The sequence below is a fragment of the Dunckerocampus dactyliophorus genome, chromosome 8, assembly GCF_027744805.1.
Source record: "Dunckerocampus dactyliophorus isolate RoL2022-P2 chromosome 8, RoL_Ddac_1.1, whole genome shotgun sequence".
Taxonomy (NCBI): Eukaryota; Metazoa; Chordata; class Actinopteri; order Syngnathiformes; family Syngnathidae; genus Dunckerocampus; species Dunckerocampus dactyliophorus.
Genome location: NC_072826.1, coordinates 9,920,995 through 9,940,737, shown reverse-complemented (window position 1 = coordinate 9,940,737; position 19,743 = coordinate 9,920,995). Strand labels below are relative to the sequence as shown.

Genomic DNA, 19,743 nt, shown 5'->3' with positions numbered 1-19,743 from the left:
TGTCATATAACTTTTTTGCAACCACATTTTCCCAAAATTGCAACTGTTTTGTTTCTTTTAATGAGGACTTTATAAAATAATAAAAAAAATCTCTAAATCTCTAATTTTAATTATTTTTTTTATTTTAATAACTTCATTTTTTCCCTCATATTTTGAAAAAGTACCACTTAATTCTCATAAAATTGCTGTTCCCCCCCCTCCCACACTTTCAGCTATTTATTTTTTTTTTTTTTACAATGTGCCATGGGCCACACTTCAGACACCCCTGAGCACACGGCATAGAAAATGAATGGATGGATGGATGAACTAAACATATTCATTGTGGTTCATTTTGTTTTGCCGAGAGTTAATATTACACAGGGAAGCTGTAAAACACTACAAACGGAAACAGACATCTTAATAAGCCCAATAACGTGCAGTAAAAGTAAACAGAAGCATTGGTAATCATTATTCACGTGGAACGAGTTATGGTATGTTTTCTGTAACAACCTAACTTCCAAAGAAAAGATAAGCGAGAATATAAAAAGGTAATCTCCACCCCCCCTTGCATGTTTTGTTTGTTGTGGACAGCCGCTTGAGAAATCAGCCATTGGGTCATTTCACGTGAGCGGGAAGACTAATGTATGTCTTATCAAGACACAAGTAGCTGTTTCAGCTGACACATTGTACCATTCTTTTTGGGAGTGTAGATAAGAAGAGGCTGACTGGGGTTTGTGGTTATTTTATTGCAAACAGTGATGGTGGATTATTGAGCAGAAACATGTCCCTGAATTAGTTCTAACAAGTAGCATTTTCAACTACTAGAATAAGGTCAAATTACAGTTAAATACTCAGACATTACAACACAAAACGATGCAAACACAACAAGGGAAAGATTGACTAAAAAGCTTTCAGCACCCACAGTAACCGTAAGACTTGACTGCAGTCATTTGGAAGAAAAAAACCCTCCAAATCTTACCTGCACATTTTCAATTCATATTTTTGACTCAACCATTGTCAACCAAAAGCCTTTGTGCCAACCTTCAGCAGTGATGATATAACTAGCAAGCATTCCCTCACCTGAATTAATGTTTTTTAAAAACATAAAAACTGGCCTATAATCCATGAAGCTGTTCTACATAACAGGGGACAGCTAAAGTAGCATTTAATAGGTTATGTCTGAGAAAATAATGTTCCTATTTTTCTTCCTTTTAAAAAGAAAAAACCCAATAAAACCAAAAAGCTTTTCACGTCATTTGTCAGCATGGTGATCTTGCTTGGAGTTGATAAATACATTCAGCACTCAGTTGATGCAGTTAAAAAGAGAGACTATTGCATGGTGCATCTGGCCTAAAACACTGTCACTACATAAACACACTATCACATGTGCACTTAAATTAACACTGAGCCATCACATTTGTGCCACCTTTTGCAGCTAAAAACCAACGTCGTCCTCTTCCTACCTTACACAGACAAAACATAAATTAAACATAGCAAAAAGACAAATGTGAGTAAACAGACGAGGGTCAAGTACAGTATCATTAGGTTAGCTAAAACACAGGGAGTCACTGGATTAGTGTGTGGGGGAATCAAATAAGTGACAGCTAATCCTTCACTAGCATTGAGTCAGGCGACAGGAAGTTGGCCTCAAGTGTCGTCACAGTTTGTGGCAGGAGCAGAGTCTCTCTTACACAAATACACTGGTGTAAAACACAATGACCACAGTGCCTTAAATGAACATCCTAAAACGAAATGGATGACAAAATATGGGCATTTTTACGGGAAAATAATTGTTTAAGAGATGACATTGAAGCCTTGTAATGAAAAGCAGCAATCATATAAGTGACAGTCATCCCTTTGTGGTGCTATGTGAGGAAGAAGTTAATTATTTTGTGCCTAGTCTTATAGGTAGGGGTACTGCGTGAGGCGTCTGGGGCTCAGCTGGTAGGCACTGTAGGCCTCGGACCGCGGAGTCACACTCACGTAAGGAGAGGCAGCAGTGAACTGCTGCTGGTAGACTGCAGGCAGGCCGTGCAGCAGACTGCTGACCGAGTCCTTACGGCTGGCCGAGTCTCTCCTGGAGGAGGAGGAGGTGTATGTTGCTGCATAGGCGGAGGGGGAGTGTCCTGCTGTTGTGCCACGGCCCAGCAGCTGCTCCATGACCTGAGAGGCGGACGAGAGGGCGGTGGAGGCCGGGTAGGTGTACAGGCTGGGTCCTGCGGCCGAGGCCAGCGCGGACACCTCGGGGAAGTTGTACTGCGAGGCCGAGGCGGCCGGAGCGAACGTCTGTTGGCGACGTAAGGATGAGTCACTGTGGGATACGCCTGCGCGCTCCTGAGATGAAGACACCATGGGCTGGACCTTGACGACAAAAGGACAAATTCATGTCAGTGCTGTCAACTTCTAGTCGTGCAGTGTCACCAAAAGTCATGAGCAGGTGAATGTCCGGCAGGCATCATTACTTTATTAGGTCCTGAGCACCAAGACCCATTGGTCGTGCGAAGGCCCTATTGTAATTGTTGCGTTTATTAGGGCCCGAGCACAAAGACCCAACCTGTGCAAGGATCCTATTGTAATCGTTGTGTATTATTATTCTCCCTTTATGATCGGCGGTTTAGGGTACTAAACGTGCAGAAAAATGCACCAAAATTTGCAGATGCGTCAGGACTGGCAAAAAGTTCAATATTTTGGTGGCCCGGAACATGTAGCTCCAAAATTACTCTGAATCAGGCCATATTCACTTTTGCTACATTTGCCTCTGTTAGCTTGCCACCAGTTTGATGGATTAACTTGAAATCTGGTGGAGAATGGACGGGATGAACAAGACCAACAAAAAGTCAGTGTAGCACATGTACTAAAAACAGGAAGCAGGCTATTTGGGTTACAAACGGCGAAAGACCAGGGCTCGTATTCTGACAAACTCCCATAGAGGTGTTGACCAAATGAGCCCAAACCGGAACCATGGAAACTAGACAGATGGCCAATGATAATCTGCACACAGATTTGGGCTGTGCCGTATTATGTGGGATTCCGCTTTGATGTGCTAATAAGCAGGTCCACAAGTCAGATTACAATAAATCAGTTACCTATACATGTCATATACAGTTAAAGGCAGTTCATACTTTCCACCACACGATGGCACTGTTTTCACACTGATGTTATAGGCTACCAACCAGTGTCATGTCATCTTAACTTTCCAAACACAATAGTTAAAAGTACATTGAATTTGAAAGGGTCTACATGCATTTTTATGATATATTTCATTACATTATCGTTTCATTTGATCTCAACAAACCTTTGACAATAATATTGTTTATGTGTCATGACGATACCACCATGGAAAGGAAACACTTAGTGCTCGGCCCCAAAAGCTGCTAGTAGTGTCACACAATGTTTGGAAGACCGCACCCTAGATGTGGAGCGTAGCGACGCCCGTTCGTGTCCATCGTGAGACCTCACCCTAGTTTTTATAGTATTTGCACTGAAGTCTGGCGCGCACGCACACAAACCAAGATTTCTAGATGTAGGAAACTCCACACGTAATTAAGTCATGGCTGTCCTTACTAGGAGATGACAAATACAGCACACACCATCATCTGTCCACCAACAATTATAAACCCGAGTACTGGGATTGACCTGTGAGAAGCAGCAATGTGCCGCATGGCACCCAGAATACCAGAAAATTCAAACAGCTAAGCGAGCTGTTAGCTTATCTGGTAACTATTGAAGTGGTAGTGGTCTTGTAAACTCTGTAGCGGTAAGACTTGTAAAACATATAAAATAGTCATGCCTGTGCTGACTTGGGTTGAAAGGAGGAAATGGGGCTCAAAATTAGGTGCATTTCAAATCAAGAAGTTGGGGTTCAACAAAACCCACATTGTCATGCTCTAAAGAACAGCACAGTGACACAACCTAAAAGCTGCCTTACCTGGCTGAGGTTTAAGGGACGCGACTGGCTCAGCATCAGCCCGTGACGCTCCAGATTCTCCCCTGAACTACTTGGCTGCTGATTAGATGTTCTCTTGGGCTTCATGTAGTTCACTGAGGGTAAAAAGAGCAACACGTGTTAACTAGTGCCACTTCATCGCCCGAAAACGATGGATGGTGCAGGACTAAGCACACTTCTCACCAGTCTCTGGGCGGCTACGTGAAGCTGCTCCTCTCTCTGATGCATGAACTTTGACTGAGGGTGCCACCACAGCCAGAGACTTAGCCTGGCGTGAGGACACTGTGCTGGCTACGTTAAGTGTGCGGGGAAGAGGAGTCAGCGGACTGGCTGTAGAGGAGTCTGAGTCGTGCACTGTCACACAGCTGATAACATTGGTGCGCTGGCCCAATCCAACACTGCGCCGGGAGAAAATGATTTAGTTGGGATGGTATTTGTTGGTACACAATCTGGCGATGCGTGCTGATCAGACCCTCACCTGGCAGGATGAAACTTGCGCTCATCTTCCGTATCAGTGTCACTGTGGATAGTTATGATGCTGACCGCTGGGCTGGGGGTGTCGGAGATGACAATAGGCTGCGACAAAGTGGCGATGAGGCTGGATGGTGTCACACCATTAGTGCTGAGCAATGATGCAGTAGATATTCCCCTAAGGAGACATTTAAACGAACACTGAGCTTCCTAATGGTGACATCTGGCAATATGGATGTAATCATACAAGACATGCCTACCATAACAGTGTTGTATACAAAACTGTGTGTAGAGTAAATTGGTAACATAATGACTAAGATAAGATCAGTCTTTATGGAGCCATCAGTAGTCATCATGATATAAAGCACCGTAAACTCCTGACAAAACATCTCTTGGTCACTTGTAAGCAAAATGTCTACAAACCTGTTTCTGTTCTCTCCTCGTCTGGCTTTGACCTTCTTCCTCTCCGGCTGAGTCTTGGGTTGTGCTGTGCTCCTATCAGGATCAAAAGATCAAACGGATTACATACGAATTATACACAACATCCAAAGACCATTAAACAATTTCTCCTAATGCTGAGTTATCAGTAGTCTAGTGAAGTGCAAAAGCACATCCAGCACCTTCAAAGTATAAAAGCGATACACAAAGCCCCTTTACTATTAAAAAAAAACATGCGTATCTGGTTCATAATAAAGTACCTCCAGCAAATCAATTACTGCCACATATTTGAGTTTCATCAACAAATCAATACATAATTTCATTTCAAGCATGCAATGGATGATAGCTTGGTCGACACACCTCCAGTTGGGTGCCTGCTGAGTAGCAGCATCCGAGTGATGGGATTCCCGCGGTGACTCTGCAACATTTGCCTGGTGAGCAGAGCTGTGAATGGCCACGCCCGGGACCTGCTGCCATGATGATGGGATGAGGATCTGTTGAGTTCCAGTGGGCCAGGCCTGCTAGGAGAAACAGCCCACACACAGAGATCACATTTCAGTACAGGTAATATCAGTCAGCTCATATTTACGAAGCATCACAATGGAAGGTTCCATGGCTGGAACATGTCAGGCAAACTGAGCCATGCTAAGAAACATATCCAAATACTTCCAAAGGCAATCCAATAGCCAATCTCTGTTGCAGGCAAAGCACAAAGCTAAAGAAGCGAGCAACCTTTCCCAAGCCATTCCCTTATTTTTAGCACTGCCCTGCAACAATTCAACAAGATGGTATCATGCAAAGCACAAACACTGAAGCACTGGAAACAGATCAGGACATTGGAAAAAAAACAACAACAAATGGTGCCTGTTAAAGAAGAAACAGAGGAGTTAGTTGCCTTTGTTAACTGATGATAATGTCGGCTGATAAGCCATCTTGGGGATAATAGCATGCCACATGTTGTGGGGCTGAAACAAAGAATGTGTCAGAGTGAGATTGTAGGGATTTAAGTGCGCTTTGGAGGTGCACCGTCCTGTGCTGAAACCAAAAGAAGGACAAGACATGAGAAGCTGCAAGCAAAGCGCAGACCAACTCAGCAACACATGCGCTCCATGCCCTTAGCACACCTATGGGGAAAGAGTGGGGGAGAGAATGTCAAAGTGAGTGACTGATGTACGGAAGAGGAGGAGTCCTTTGAGGGCAAGGAGCTTTTGTATTTAGTCACTGTGTATCTAAAATCACTAATAAAATGTTGAAGTATATCAGCAGCGGTGCTAGAAGTGTAATATTAGCGTAGCAGTTCATTCCAACAGCAGTTTTCCTACAAATAAGCTAAACTGTGCTGGGAATTCATGTACTTGCCTAAAATGGAAATGATAAGATGCAATGCATAAATTTAAGATGAGCCGATTCAATGTAATGCGCAGAAGTAGAGAGAAATTGCAAACAAATGAATAAAGGCAAGTAGGACAGGAGAGAAATGGCGTTATTTGTAGCGGAAAACTGTGTGTCTTTCTTCACGGTTCTTTACCAGCACAGTGGCTGTGTGCTCCAAAAGGGTGGGGCGGCCCACCCCAGTGCCAAGCCCAACTGGTAGAGAATACTGGGAGGCTATGCCTGATGATGGTGGGTGCAGGGTGGCCACCATCAGTGGAGTACAGGAACCCTGGAGGATGGAAGGGGGAATAGGGGTAGGCAGTGTTAGAAAAGCAATGTCTTTCAGGGTGGTTGTGTGATGTAGAGAGCAGATAACTCCAGCTGTTCAGGTCCATCTGGACTCCTAAACATAGCAATATGCACCAAATTCTGCCTAATTTTAGCTGAAAACCAGATGAGTTCAGCACACCACAGCTGGCCTCGAGCCCTGGATAGATTGGACTTGCATGAAGTTCACAGTCAGTTCAATCAGTTATAGAAAGTGTAACAAAAACCCCCCAAAACAACTACATTTTTTACAACACACCTTCAGAATAATTCGTAATATGCATTCAAAGAGGCCAAAATGCAAATTTTCTGGTTTGTATATCAATGTAACCTTTTTCCCCTCCAACAGGAGATGTGGGTGACGTGGTGTGGTAGCAATTTACCAACTGTGGATGCAAAAAAAGCCAACATTTTATTACATCAAGCTGACATTTCACCATGGCAATGCCAGAAAAGGGCAAAACAATTGTAAAAAAACAAGAACAAAGTTGGTACAGATAAACACGGTGATATATTCAGTTTATACAACCAGCATTAGCACATCAGACATGCAAAGGTCCACCAAACCCTTACCTGTGTGAGCATGCTGGGCTGGATCTGCAATGACTGAGCGGGCTGGTTCTGAGGTACTATAGGTACTGAGTTATCCATCCTAACAGGGAAACTGGAGCTCTTGCTTGATGACTGTAGGCCTGGACATAATTTCCAAAAAATATACCAATGAACATCACCATCTGACAGTATAGTGTATGTATGTATAGTATCTCTATATATTGTAGGTGCAGAGAAAGGACAGAAACATGTGACAAATTCTGGCTGTATCTACTTGACTACATGAAATCCTTTACCTTGAATTGTAGAGGGTGGGCAGACAATCAGAGTCTGTTGGAAGGGTTCTGTCTGGCCACACAGTCCAGCAGGACGTGTTGGAATAGGAACACTTTGTTGCGTCAAGCCAGGAATGTTGATGGTTGCCTGCTGGTAAAGCGCTGGCTGATAATTTAGCAAAGGCACCGCTCCCCCCGCAGAAGGCACCTGTTAACCAATTAATACATTTCAAGATTACTTAACATATAAGAAATGCAACAAAGGTGCTGGGCTTGCCTGGTTATGCTGGTTGAGTTGGCTACTGAAAGTAACAGTCAGGTTGCCAGCTGCAGCGCTGGGAACTGCATTTGTGGAGTAGAGGGATTTGTTACTGTCGTAGGTGCTCCGGCGCTTGCAGATCTCCATGTTCTGGAAGCACGACTTCACGCTGAAGAGTAAACAGCATTTAATTTCAATGAGAACCCTTCATGTAACACTCACCTAAAACTAAGCTGACGTGTACTAATAGGCACACTTACTGGGAGCTGTGGGGGTAATCCATGAGGTGGCTCATTGTGACGAAAGGGTGACCCAGAGTCTTTGTGGGTGTGATCCTCTTGTCAGCATCCAGACGGAGCATCCTCTTCAGGAGGTCTATAAACTCTCGTCTATCAGCTTTCTCAGCCAACATGTCTGTCCCCTCCAAATGAGTTGAGAGATTGACCTGAAGGATCAAACAGGGTCTTTTCAATATTTTCTAAAAGCCAACTCTGACAACCTGCAACCTTATAGTATCAAACTGTAATAAAACCACACAATCTTGGCCAACACAACCAAATTCAAATAGGAACAAACACTGAATATAACATCAACATTAAAAGAGAATAATAGACTATTACAACGGCTACACAGGACAGCTACGCTGTGAGTGCATGGGTCAGACAACCAGAAATGACACAATACGTTACTGCTTACGTTCCCAAAGTGGGATACGCGTACCCCCAGGGGGTCACTTCCTGTTGTACGGAAAGGACGCTCACGGAAAAGCTCCGTCCACTATTACCGGAGTTTTAAACTTTTGCGACCTTGGTGAATACAGTTCGTGATCACAACTTGTGATTACAACTCTGCAAGTGAGTGCTGAGACTTCTGCCTCAACTTGGACCCGCGAGTGGACTAAACTCACCAAAAGAGACAATCAGGTGGAGCCGACAGCCGTTACAAGCAAGCTATCATGCTAGCCGCGGTTTGAAGCCTGATTTCAATAACAGGATAACATTTGGAGTTTTCCTGTGCAGCTTTTTCGGCCCACGAGGACTGGTGGGACTTTGGTGAGATACTGGTGAGAGATAAACTCGCCGTTATAACGAAGATTATTCACCGAAGGCATTGCACCACAAGTCAACGGCTAACTGACGGCGTTACCTAGCAACAGTAACAATGTCAAAGGCTCGAGGGAGAAGAAGCGCAACAAGCGGTGGCTCTAGTAGTTCTGGTCGAAGTACTCCAGATTCAGTCATATATACGGATGTTGAACAGATTCCTGAGACAACTGGAGGTGCTCACCTATTACCACAACCGCCGCCGAGACCTTACAAGGATGACACAGTTAACCAGTTGACACACCTGAGTGGAAATATAGACAAAGCAACAGCGACAGCCTTGCAGAAGGTTAAACACCGCGCAAACAAGCAAGAAAGAAGTTCAATGGAAAAGAGTGAGTATACTATGGCGAAAACCATGGAGGATTATGGAAAACAGATGCAGCAACTTGTGGAGAATTCCAACTCCCTGCATCAACTAATTTACAGTTTGATAGAGACTACCAACGCCATACAAAGAGAAATGCAAGGTCTGAGAGTGGAGAATAAAAAATTACAGGAAAGTTATGATGCACTGGGAGCCACTCTCAAAAAAGAACGTGAAGAAAAGGATAAAATCATTGAGAAGCTGAAAAACACCATAGATGATATGGATCAGAACACACGAATGAATGACGTGGTCGTGACGGGACTTCGAATTAAACCAAGGTCCTATGCCAGAGCAGTGGCGAATACTGAAGAACCAGACGAAAGGGATGTCGCCTCAACAGAGCAACAAGTTGTTGATTTTTTGCAATCGAAGGAGGTGGATGTAGACATCCAATCTATTGATACTTGCATCCCACTGTATGGGAGGAACCGCACTACACCCGTCATCATCGTCAAATTCACCAACAGGAAATACAAGGTTGCCCTGCTGAAACAGGGAAAGAAGCTGAAAGGAACAAATGTCTACATGAATGACCACCTGACCAAGCGCAACGCTGAGATTGCGAAGAAAGCACGTGATCTGAGGAAGCAAGGAAAGATTCAAGGAACATGGAGTGCAAACTGCAAAATCTTCATCAAAGCAAATGGAGGACCAGAGGCCAGAGTTCTTGCTGTCAAAGACATCAAGGACCTAGAAAGATATTGAGGTCTCCCAACATGGAGGAAAACAGCTTTAATATGCTACAAGAAGATCTACAATTGGACACTTTTCACTTTACAGATCACAAACAATTGGATATGGAAAAAGACATTGATCCAGACTCAAATTTTTTCTCTCACATTACAAACGACTGCCGTTATTATACGGAGGAGCAATACAACAACAGTTTCATCAACGACGACAAGTTATCCATCATACACATAAACAGCAGAAGCTTGAACGCAAACTTTACTAATATTAAACAATATTTGAATCAATTCAAAGAACCTTTCAAAGTTATAGCAATCTCAGAAACTTGGATTAATGCTAACAAAGGAATGGACTTCGAGCTGGAAGGATATGAAATGACGTGTGCAAACAGGAACAATGCAAATGGAGGAGGTGTGGCCGTATACGTGGACAAACATTTGAACTACAAAATGGTAAAGAATATGTCATTTGTCATTGATAACATTTTAGAATGTATAACAATTGAAATCTGTAAAGAAAAAAGCAAAAATGTGTTAATAAGTTGTGTGTACAGAACTCCAAAGTCAAAGATTGGAATGTTTGAGGATTGGATTAAGACAACGTTTACAGACATAGGTCAGAAAACTATTTTCATATGTGGAGACTTCAATATTGACCTCTTGAACTCATACAAGTGCAAGGAAACAGATGACTTTATAGATACAATGTATAGCTTGAGTTTATATCCTAAAATCATTAGACCAAGTAGAATAACAGACCACTGTGCCACCCTCATCGATAATATATTCACCAATGACTTTGATAACAACACCATCAGTGGCCTGCTAATTAGTGACATCAGTGATCATCTTCCAGTGTTTACAATCTACAATGAACATTATAAGAAAAAACAGGCGGAGGCAAAAAAGACTTTTCAAAGATTGCGTACAGAGGACAACATCCGTGCCTTCAAGATAGGTCTAGAAGAACAAAGTTGGGAGAGTGTCTACAGTGCAACAGATGTGGACAAGGCATATGACAGCTTCCTTGGTACTTATATGGAGCTCTACGATAAGAACTGCCCCTGGCAAGAAAAGCCCAAGAAGCAAAAGAAAAACCAGCAGCCATGGATGACAAAAGGACTAAAAAACGCCTGTAAGAAGAAGAACACATTATACAGGACATTTATCATTCAACAGACTAAAGAAGCAGAACAAAAGTATAAGACATACAAAAACAAGTTGACAACTATCTTGAGAGTGTGTAAGAGGGAATATTATAGTCACGTACTAAATAAGAACAAAAATAACATGAGAGCAACTTGGGGCATCTTAAATAGTATTATAAAGAACAACGTTAAGAAAGCAGACTATCCTCCCTATTTCATGGTTGGAAACACTTACAGGAATGACATGAATGCGGTAGCTGAAATGTTAAATGAATATTTTGTAAATATTGGACAAAAACTGGAAGAGGAAATTCCAAAACAAGACACAATTGATGAAGGGATTGATATTATCGATAGGAATCTTAATTCTATGTTTCTCACTGCTGTAACCAAAAAGGAGATCACTGACATTGTTAACCATTTTAAGGCAAAAACATCAACTGATTGTCATGGAATCGAAATGGAAACAATTAAAAGGGTCATCAATGAGATCGCAGACCCGTTAACATATATTAGTAACTTATCATTTCAGACTGGAATATTTCCAAGCAAAATGAAAACAGCCAAGGTGGTTCCAATTTTCAAAAAAGGAGACAAACACCAATTTACAAATTATCGACCAGTTTCCTTGTTACCACAATTCTCGAAAATTGTGGAGAAGCTATTTAATAATAGGTTGGACAAATTTATTAATAAGAATGAATTATTGGCAAGTAGTCAATATGGTTACAGAGCCAACATTTCAACTTCTATGGCACTGATGGAAATCACGGAGGAAATCACTACTGCCATAGACAACAGAAGATGCGCAGCTGCAGTATTCATGGATCTGACAAAAGCCTTCGATACAATTAATCACACTATTTTAATTTCAAAATTAGAAAGGTACGGAATTAGAGGTTTAGTCTTAAATTGGGTTAAAAGCTACCTAGCAAAGAGGAAACAATTTGTAAAGCTAGGAGAATATACATCTGGGAGTCTACACAATACGTGTGGAGTACCACAGGGGTCCATACTGGGACCAAAACTGTTTAACTTGTACATTAACGACATTTGCAAAGTAACTAACAACTTAAAATTGGTCTTATTCGCCGATGATACCACTGCTTTCTGTTCTGGTGAAAGCACACAAGAACTCATTAAAAAGGTCAAGGATGAAATGGTCATATTAAAGTCATGGTTTGACAAGAATAGATTATCTCTGAATTTAAGTAAAACTAAAATAATGCTATTTGGTAATAGTAGAAAGGACACGTACGACCAAATACAAATTAATGGAACGGATATTGAAAAAGTGGAAGAATATAAATTCCTTGGGGTTATAATAGATGAAAAAATGAGTTGGAAATCTCATATTAAATATATACAGCAAAAGGTGGCGAGAAATATCTCTATATTGAATAAAGCAAAATATCTTCTTGATCAAAAATCACTCCACACTCTGTACTGTTCCTTAGTATTTCCATATCTAACGTATTGTGTGGAGATATGGGGAAATAACTACAAAAGCAATCTTCACTCACTCACTGTACTGCAAAAAAGATCTGTGAGGATAATTCATAATGCCAAGTATAGAGAACATACAAACCCTTTATTTTTAAAATCACAGATATTAAAATTCGCAGATTTAGTACACTTTCAAACCGCTAGAATAATGTATAAAGTTAATAATAACTCGTTACCCAAAAATCTAATCAAGTATTTCTCAATCAGAGAGGAGAAATATGATCTTAGAGGAAAATTAAACCTAAAACATTTATATGCGAGAACAACGCTGAAAACCCATAGCATTTCCGTGTGTGGAATTAAATTATGGAACGGATTGAGTAAAGAACTCAAACAATGTACAGAGATGAGCAAATTCAAAAAACAATACAAGCAGTTGATGTTTGCCAAATACAAGGCAGAAGAGTCCTGATTGTTCTGTCAGGTTTGTTATTTTATTTTATTTATTTATTTTTTTATTTTCTATTTTATTTTATTTTATTTTATTTTTTATTTATTTAATTAAATTTTATTTGTTATTTATTTATTTCTATTTATTTATTTTTTTTTTATAATTTTCTTTGTTGTGTTTAAAAAAAAAAAAAAAAAAAAAAAAGCTTTGTTCTTATTTATTTATTTATTATTTAGTATTGTCATCATATTATCATTATTATGAATGTTCTCTCTTTTTTTGGGGGGACGGTTATCTCACCGTTATCTATTATGTGTTATCCTGACTATCACTGAAAACATGACATGGAATCCAGGAAGTGAACTACATGTACTGTACTAGATGTAGAATGGATGGGGGGTAGGATTAAATAAGCTTTGCTTCTTCCTACTCCTTTTGGACATGTGGAACTGTCAAAAAATGATTCACGAGATGTATTCCATTGTAACCTTCATGTTCAAATAAACTAAACCAAACCAAACCAAACCAAACCAAACCAGGGGTAGCCCTATTGCAAAAGGGGGTAAGTGAATAAAAAAATACAAACAATTAACGCCTAAAGCCCACAATTACGGGTGCGCCTGAACGCCTCATGGCGCAAGGAGAACGGAGCAGAAAGCCGGAGGAGACAGAGCATGAAGTTATTCATTGCTCTGTGTGCATTATATGAACAAATAAGTAAGTTTGATGATTATTTTGTGCATTAAGAGTGTTTAATCTTGAAGATTTCATTTATATTGGTGTTTCAATCCCCGCAAGCTGTGGTAAAAACCTGTCACAGAGTGGGAGTTCCCCCAGAAATTTGGCTTTATTGTTGGTTGTATGTATTTTTGTACATAGGATACTGCTTGATGGTGACTTATGCACATGTGTTTTTTCTTCTTCTATGTTACAATTCAGTTGGTACCTGCATCATGTCATCCAAACAGTTGAAGATATATTTCCTAGCCTCCTTGGATTTGATGCCCATCTCCATTTCATGCTCTGATGGTGTCTGCAAAATACATAATGACCATATAATTACTCACTGTCTACATAAAAAAAAAAGAAAATCATCTGTATGATTGATGGTTGTATTTACTTTGAGCCTCCAAAGAGGATAGCTTGAGTCAGGGCCTCTGTTGAAGAAGCGGCTGGTCTTGGTGCCTGCACTCAGTAGGTACTCGGCTGGCAGGCCTTGAGTCTGAGAGATGTAACGAATCTGACGAAAAAAATTAAAATGAAGTCTGTTTAAGAGAAAAGCGAGTCTCTTGTTTCTCGGCTAGCCTGACTTGTGTAACTGACCTGGTCATACTCAGAGGCTCCAGGGTACAGGGGCCAACCCAGAAACAGCTCTGCAATCACACAGCCTAGAGACCACATGTCAATGGCCTCACAGAACGGGAGGCCTAAAATGATCTCAGGAGCCCTGCACAGCAAAGCAAGTGTTAAGAGACGAGCACTGTGACAATATAAACTGCAAGGTCTGTCAACATGTGGTACCTGTAGTAGCGGGACTGTAAGTATGTTGAACACACAGCCTTGGAAACATGGCTTGCAGATCCAAAGTCAATGACCTTCACCCTGTAAGGCTGCCGAAGGGGATCCACTAACATGATATTCTCAGGCTTGAGGTCAGCATGAATCAGTCCCAGGCTCTTCAGCTTCATCAGTGCTGTCGCCACCTAAACACGATACGACATCAACATTAGTCTGGCTGCATAACACATTAGAAAACATTTTGACTGAAAAAGTTGGCTTACCTGCTGTAGGATTGGTCTAATGTGTCGCAGAGGCAGTGGGCTGAACTTGCTGTGCTTCAGGAAGTCATACAGATTTTGTTCGAGCATCTCAAACACCAGGCAGGTATGACCCTTGTGCTGGAAGCACTCATAGGAACGCACAAAATTGTACTCATCTGCATTCTCGGCACTCAGCCTGTTCAGGATGCCCACCTGGGAAAGAAAACACAAATACAGTGAACATTTATATTGTAATTTGTCATATTAAAAAGGAGCATTTTTTAATCAAGCAAAGCCGATATGCATCAGTAACTTATTGACATCCTAATCCATAAAGAAATACAACATCTAAGTGGGATTCACCAATGGCCTGATTAGATGTTACCTCAATTTGGCCCTGGCGGGCATATGAAGGATGGTTCTTGAGAATCTTGATAGCCACAATCTCATTGGTACCCCTCTTCCAGCACTTGGCCACTTGGCCAAAAGTGCCCCTTCCTAAGAACTCCAACACTTCGTAGCTGCAGGACACTGAGCAGAGGATCTCGTGCTGCACAAGCTGATAGTCTCCTTCACCGTTGGAGCTACTACTTTTTGTGGTTGGAGCCGAGTGAGGTATGGACTGGCCTGTCCCGCCACCACCGCCACCGCCCGTACGAGTAGAGTACGTTGCTGCTGGCGCCGAGAGCTCCTCCAGAATTTGCACACTGCCACAGCCACTCCCACTGCCCTCATTAGTCTCCTCGATCTTTCGCTTCTGCCCATGTCGATGTTGTCCTCTTGCTTCAGAGGCAGTCTCAACATGAGCATAGGAGGAGGATGTTGCATGCTCTGCGACACGCCGACTGGAACCCCGAGGAAGACTGCCTGTGCTATCAGCTGCACGAACCACGACTTGACCACGAGACCCAGGCGCTGTAGGGGGGAAGACCAGGGACGGTGCGAAGGGGGGCACAGCCATGGCCGGGGTAAACGTATATGCAGACTGGCCTGCTATGGAGCTGTACGCTTCAGTAGTGGACACATCCCAAACATTGTTCTCCACCTTCAGCTTCTTAACACGGCAAAAGGCACTGGAGGATATGGAGGGAGGAGAGAAGACTTGCAGCTGGGAGGTCATAGCTGTGAGACAAGACAAAACAAAGTAAAACACTAATATTAACAAACACTAATACAGTGAAACTATGCTGGCTGCAAAAGAGCTCAGTTAAAATATGTATGTGTTGTGTTTTTTAACAGTACTCCCCCAATCCCACCCAAAAAAGATTTTTTATTTACATTGGAACCTCTGTTAGCGAGTTTTTCGGTTAAATTTACAACACAATTTTGCCTTGGTTTTACCGGCATTCTCATTAGCAATACGGCGCGCGTCTTGTCGTGGTATCAATACACACCTCAAACTGTGTCCTAAATGTATTTTTATTAATCACAAAAACATCCTTCTTTGTTGGCATTCTATTAGCTAGCTAAACAAAATGGCAACCGGAACCAGAAGTTGCGTCGGCCGTCGCCTTTTCCGCTTTACATGCTCTAAAGAAGAAATTATTGCATGAATTCGGTTGAATCAACCTTTTTAAAATGCATCGAAACAATTAGATGGTGTTTGACTTTTTAAAGATTAAATTAACATACCTAGATTATGCGAAAACAGGATTATGGAAAACAGGTCCCTCTTGCATGTATATACAGTATGCTTTGATCCATCAATCATTGCAGCAAGCTCTCTACGCATGCGCCAATCTCCCTGGAGTCTCATGGGGATGCTCTTCCCAACATCAAAGGGCTAATTTCGATTTTTTTGACACAAAATTGTATGACATCCCCATCAGCAGTGTAGTCCGTCAACAGAGACTTACCCTGCACTTGGTCACCGAAATCCAACCAGAACTGGGCTCACGGGACCAAGTGCTGGGTACGTCACTGTTGATGGACTATACTGCTGATGGGGATGTCATACAACTTCATGTCAAAAAATCCGAACTATCCCCTTAGCTACACAAGTTTAAATAAGTCAGTCTTTTTAATGTACTGTATATTGATTGAATAAAAATTACCTGTTTAATAAGTGGTACAAAAAACACATTTAATACATGACAGGACGCCTGAACACATCCCCATTTTGGTACCAAAAAATAGCCATACAATGCAAGCCATCACAATGGCGATTTTTTCCCCAATGCCTCTGACCACAAGAACCAGAGCAGATGTCATTTAAAACACACATTAAAACATTACCAACAACACGAAAGAGCTGTGGAAAGTTATGACATCAATCAACGTTTATTTGTATAGCCCCTTACAACATCCGAATGGTGCCCGAGGTGCTTCACCAAAATAAAAACAGGTTACAACAAATAAGAACAGGGTCAGATCCGCTAGAGTAGACCCTATGCTTCTGCTTGTGACAGCTCCTGGCATGGAACATCCTCTTCCTCTACATACATAGCCAAGCAAGCTGCAATGACCACAACCGCCCCTTGGAGTATTGGAGACATACAAGCATTTGGCCCACCATCCACTTAGAAACCAAACTATTTCGGGAATCCAAATCTTTTAGTGCATGTACAAGGGACTGAGTTAAGTATAACCTTGTGGAACTTTTTTTTAATTTCTTTTTTATTTTTTTAAGTGAAGCACCCCCTAATCAGAGAGAAGTATATTGGATTGAAAAAAGGATGGAAAACACAGCGCTGTAGCATCAGTATCTGATTTATTACTATCCAAATCAGTGCTCATCTGTAGTGGTCTTGTTTGAAACGTTTGGAAATAAAAATACTTGTATATAAAATAAACTGAGAACAAATTACATTTAAGATGTGTTCTTCAATACAAAGTAATTTATCAATTTTAATAATTTCTGGAGGGGCGGATGTTTACATTTTGTCACGATGACCCTACTATAGTGTACAAAATCAGCAACATCAAATACATACTTCCCCTCACTGTATACCGTGTGTGAGTGTGTTATGTATAATCTAGTACCCCCAGGGTTCTCGTGAATTCCTATTTTAAGAGTGAGTTAATTTTGCACCTGGAATAGCAAATGTTAAATCACAGCTTGTTCTTCGCACAGAGACGAGACTCCCTTAAGCACTTGTTATAATAAACGAAATGATCAGCAAGTCATTCCTAATACAAGTCAAGACAAGAAGCGTACCAGTCTTTCTGCTGGAAGCTATGACATAAAGACGCATTATGGGCGTGACTTCTTACATGTTCTATGCTCGGCAACATTGGAATGGGGTACACTTTATGCAACCACCATATGAAAAATGCAGTATTTTAAACGTACAGTCTAAAATATTGCCGTCTATACAAATCAGGGCAACGTACTGAATGACAGTAACATCCGTGCAAGGTTTTACACGGCTTACACATCAGGAAAAAGTCTTGAGCAGATTGTATCATGAACATCGTAAGCACGATTTATTTTCCGTGTACAGGCTGTGACAAATTAGTAGCATCGACATCAGGGCTGGTTATTTGAGCAAAACACCTTCTTTATTTAGCAATCTTTACAGCGTCACTTGCTCCATCTTGAGATTGCAGTGCCTTGCAGTTATGTCAGGCCCGAGTTAAAGCACCGCCATGATCGCATATGCTGCAACTCCGACAGAACTACTAACAAATGAGGATATGTGGTTGACAGCCACTCTGTTGGCCTGAAATGTAAAGTAAGAAAAAATACATGATTGTGTTTGAGAGTAAATTCAAGTTTCATATGAGTTACGTTGCTCAAATCGCTACTGCTAACGAACTAGCTTAACATATTAACTTTCGTGATATGCGACGTTTGGTTGAATCCTTCAAATAAGTATAACAATGTACCTTACTGACAAATTGGACACATTTGATGAACATAGATGTTACATACCTGGGCGTATGTTCTCGTACAGTCGAACAAACGGGTTCGTCCAAGGCTTAAATCCCCACTGCGATGCACTGGAGCAGATATCCGAGCAGCTTCCGCCAGCTAGCGAGAGATGCTAACGTTAGCTAGGCCTGCATTGTTTTCTCGGGTCGAGTGTGCGCTCGACAGCAACAGAGGACGCTACAGCTCCGACTTCCCACAAGTAACACCCAAACATCGCATTGTATGCCCAAGTCAAGGTCCGTCGTGCTAGAACGAACACATCTGTGGATTAAAATGTTGGCTGTAATCAACCCTACAGGCGTCTATCCTGAGGCAGCAAATTCCATTTTACACCGGAAAACAACCACGTCCTTATATCAGCTGCGATTACTATGTCATTTCCGGCCATTACCGTAATGGCGGTAGTGATATTTAAGAAGATGGAAAAGTACGGGTAAACGGTAAAACTATGAAGAAAAATAAGAGTGGCGTAGTACATTATGTTAATGAATTTTGAGAAACAACTTAACCCTGACAAATATATTGTCGAATCTAACCGCGGGGGATTTTGAATGGCAAAGGCAATCGCATTCACAATGATTTACGGTAAAACGGATTGACGTCATATGCTTCCCAGTAATTTTCCTGTGGGCCTGCAGCATCAGGGTGGTCCAGTGCTGAAAACCTACCATGCAATGTCAAACATATTATACATTTAAAGGCAGAATTAACACATTTGAATCTTTAAACAAACTATATTGCTTGTTATTAAAATACATTCGATTTTTGTCAGTTCTTAGTGACTTATTGACATAAATTACCCTATCCTGAGACCCACTAATGCATTTTTCCCTTCTATGTCATGCAAAACACTCAATAAGAATAAAAGCTGTTGTGCTGTGGAGAGGACATCCTGGGCTTTCCACTTGATTTGTTGGAGTTTGTCCAATGAAATAGAAGATTATTTAATGGCTGCAAGAGAAGTATCTTATTAAGTAAGGTATTTCGTTTTACTCAGCACAAGTGTTTAATCAATAGTTTGAGGCGGATTTTTCTAATGTCATGTTAGGGACACTTCTAATAAACTTCTCCATTGTCCTCTGACATACAGTATGAGCAGTTACTACTACTACTACTGTTTCCTATAAAACAATGAAGATTGTTGATGCAATGAATGCATCAAGATGCAGAAATGCATGTGTGTAAGTGAGAAGAAGAACGGCGTCTTGCAGTGTTATTTATAAAATGACTGAAAAAGTGTGGCATGAAATTAAAAAAAAACAGGAAAAGCAGCTTTCATCG

General features: G+C 41.4%; 1 protein-coding gene across 3 annotated transcripts; it reads right to left on the bottom strand.

The window, feature by feature from the left end:
• Positions 1 to 873: 873 nt before the first annotated feature.
• hipk1b (homeodomain interacting protein kinase 1b) lies at positions 874 to 18,807 on the bottom strand. 3 transcript variants are annotated; one of them, XM_054784700.1, is made up of 18 exons: positions 18,463 to 18,807; positions 14,974 to 15,710; positions 14,610 to 14,801; positions 14,350 to 14,531; positions 14,152 to 14,275; positions 13,949 to 14,068; positions 13,775 to 13,861; positions 7,882 to 8,066; positions 7,640 to 7,790; positions 7,384 to 7,570; positions 7,109 to 7,227; positions 6,363 to 6,497; positions 5,195 to 5,355; positions 4,820 to 4,891; positions 4,404 to 4,574; positions 4,109 to 4,323; positions 3,908 to 4,020; positions 874 to 2,340 (listed from the first exon to the last, which is right to left on the bottom strand). In XM_054784700.1, exons 2-18 carry the CDS (start codon positions 15,706 to 15,708, stop codon positions 1,882 to 1,884), a joined length of 3,408 nt encoding a protein of 1,135 aa, XP_054640675.1. In that variant the 5' UTR covers positions 15,709 to 15,710; positions 18,463 to 18,807; the 3' UTR covers positions 874 to 1,881. The 3 variants fall into 3 exon arrangements, with proteins under 3 accessions (XP_054640675.1, XP_054640676.1, XP_054640677.1); XM_054784701.1 differs by lacking the exon at positions 6,363 to 6,497; XM_054784702.1 differs by lacking the exon at positions 6,363 to 6,497 and having other exon boundaries at positions 5,195 to 5,352.
• Positions 18,808 to 19,743: the final 936 nt, after the last annotated feature.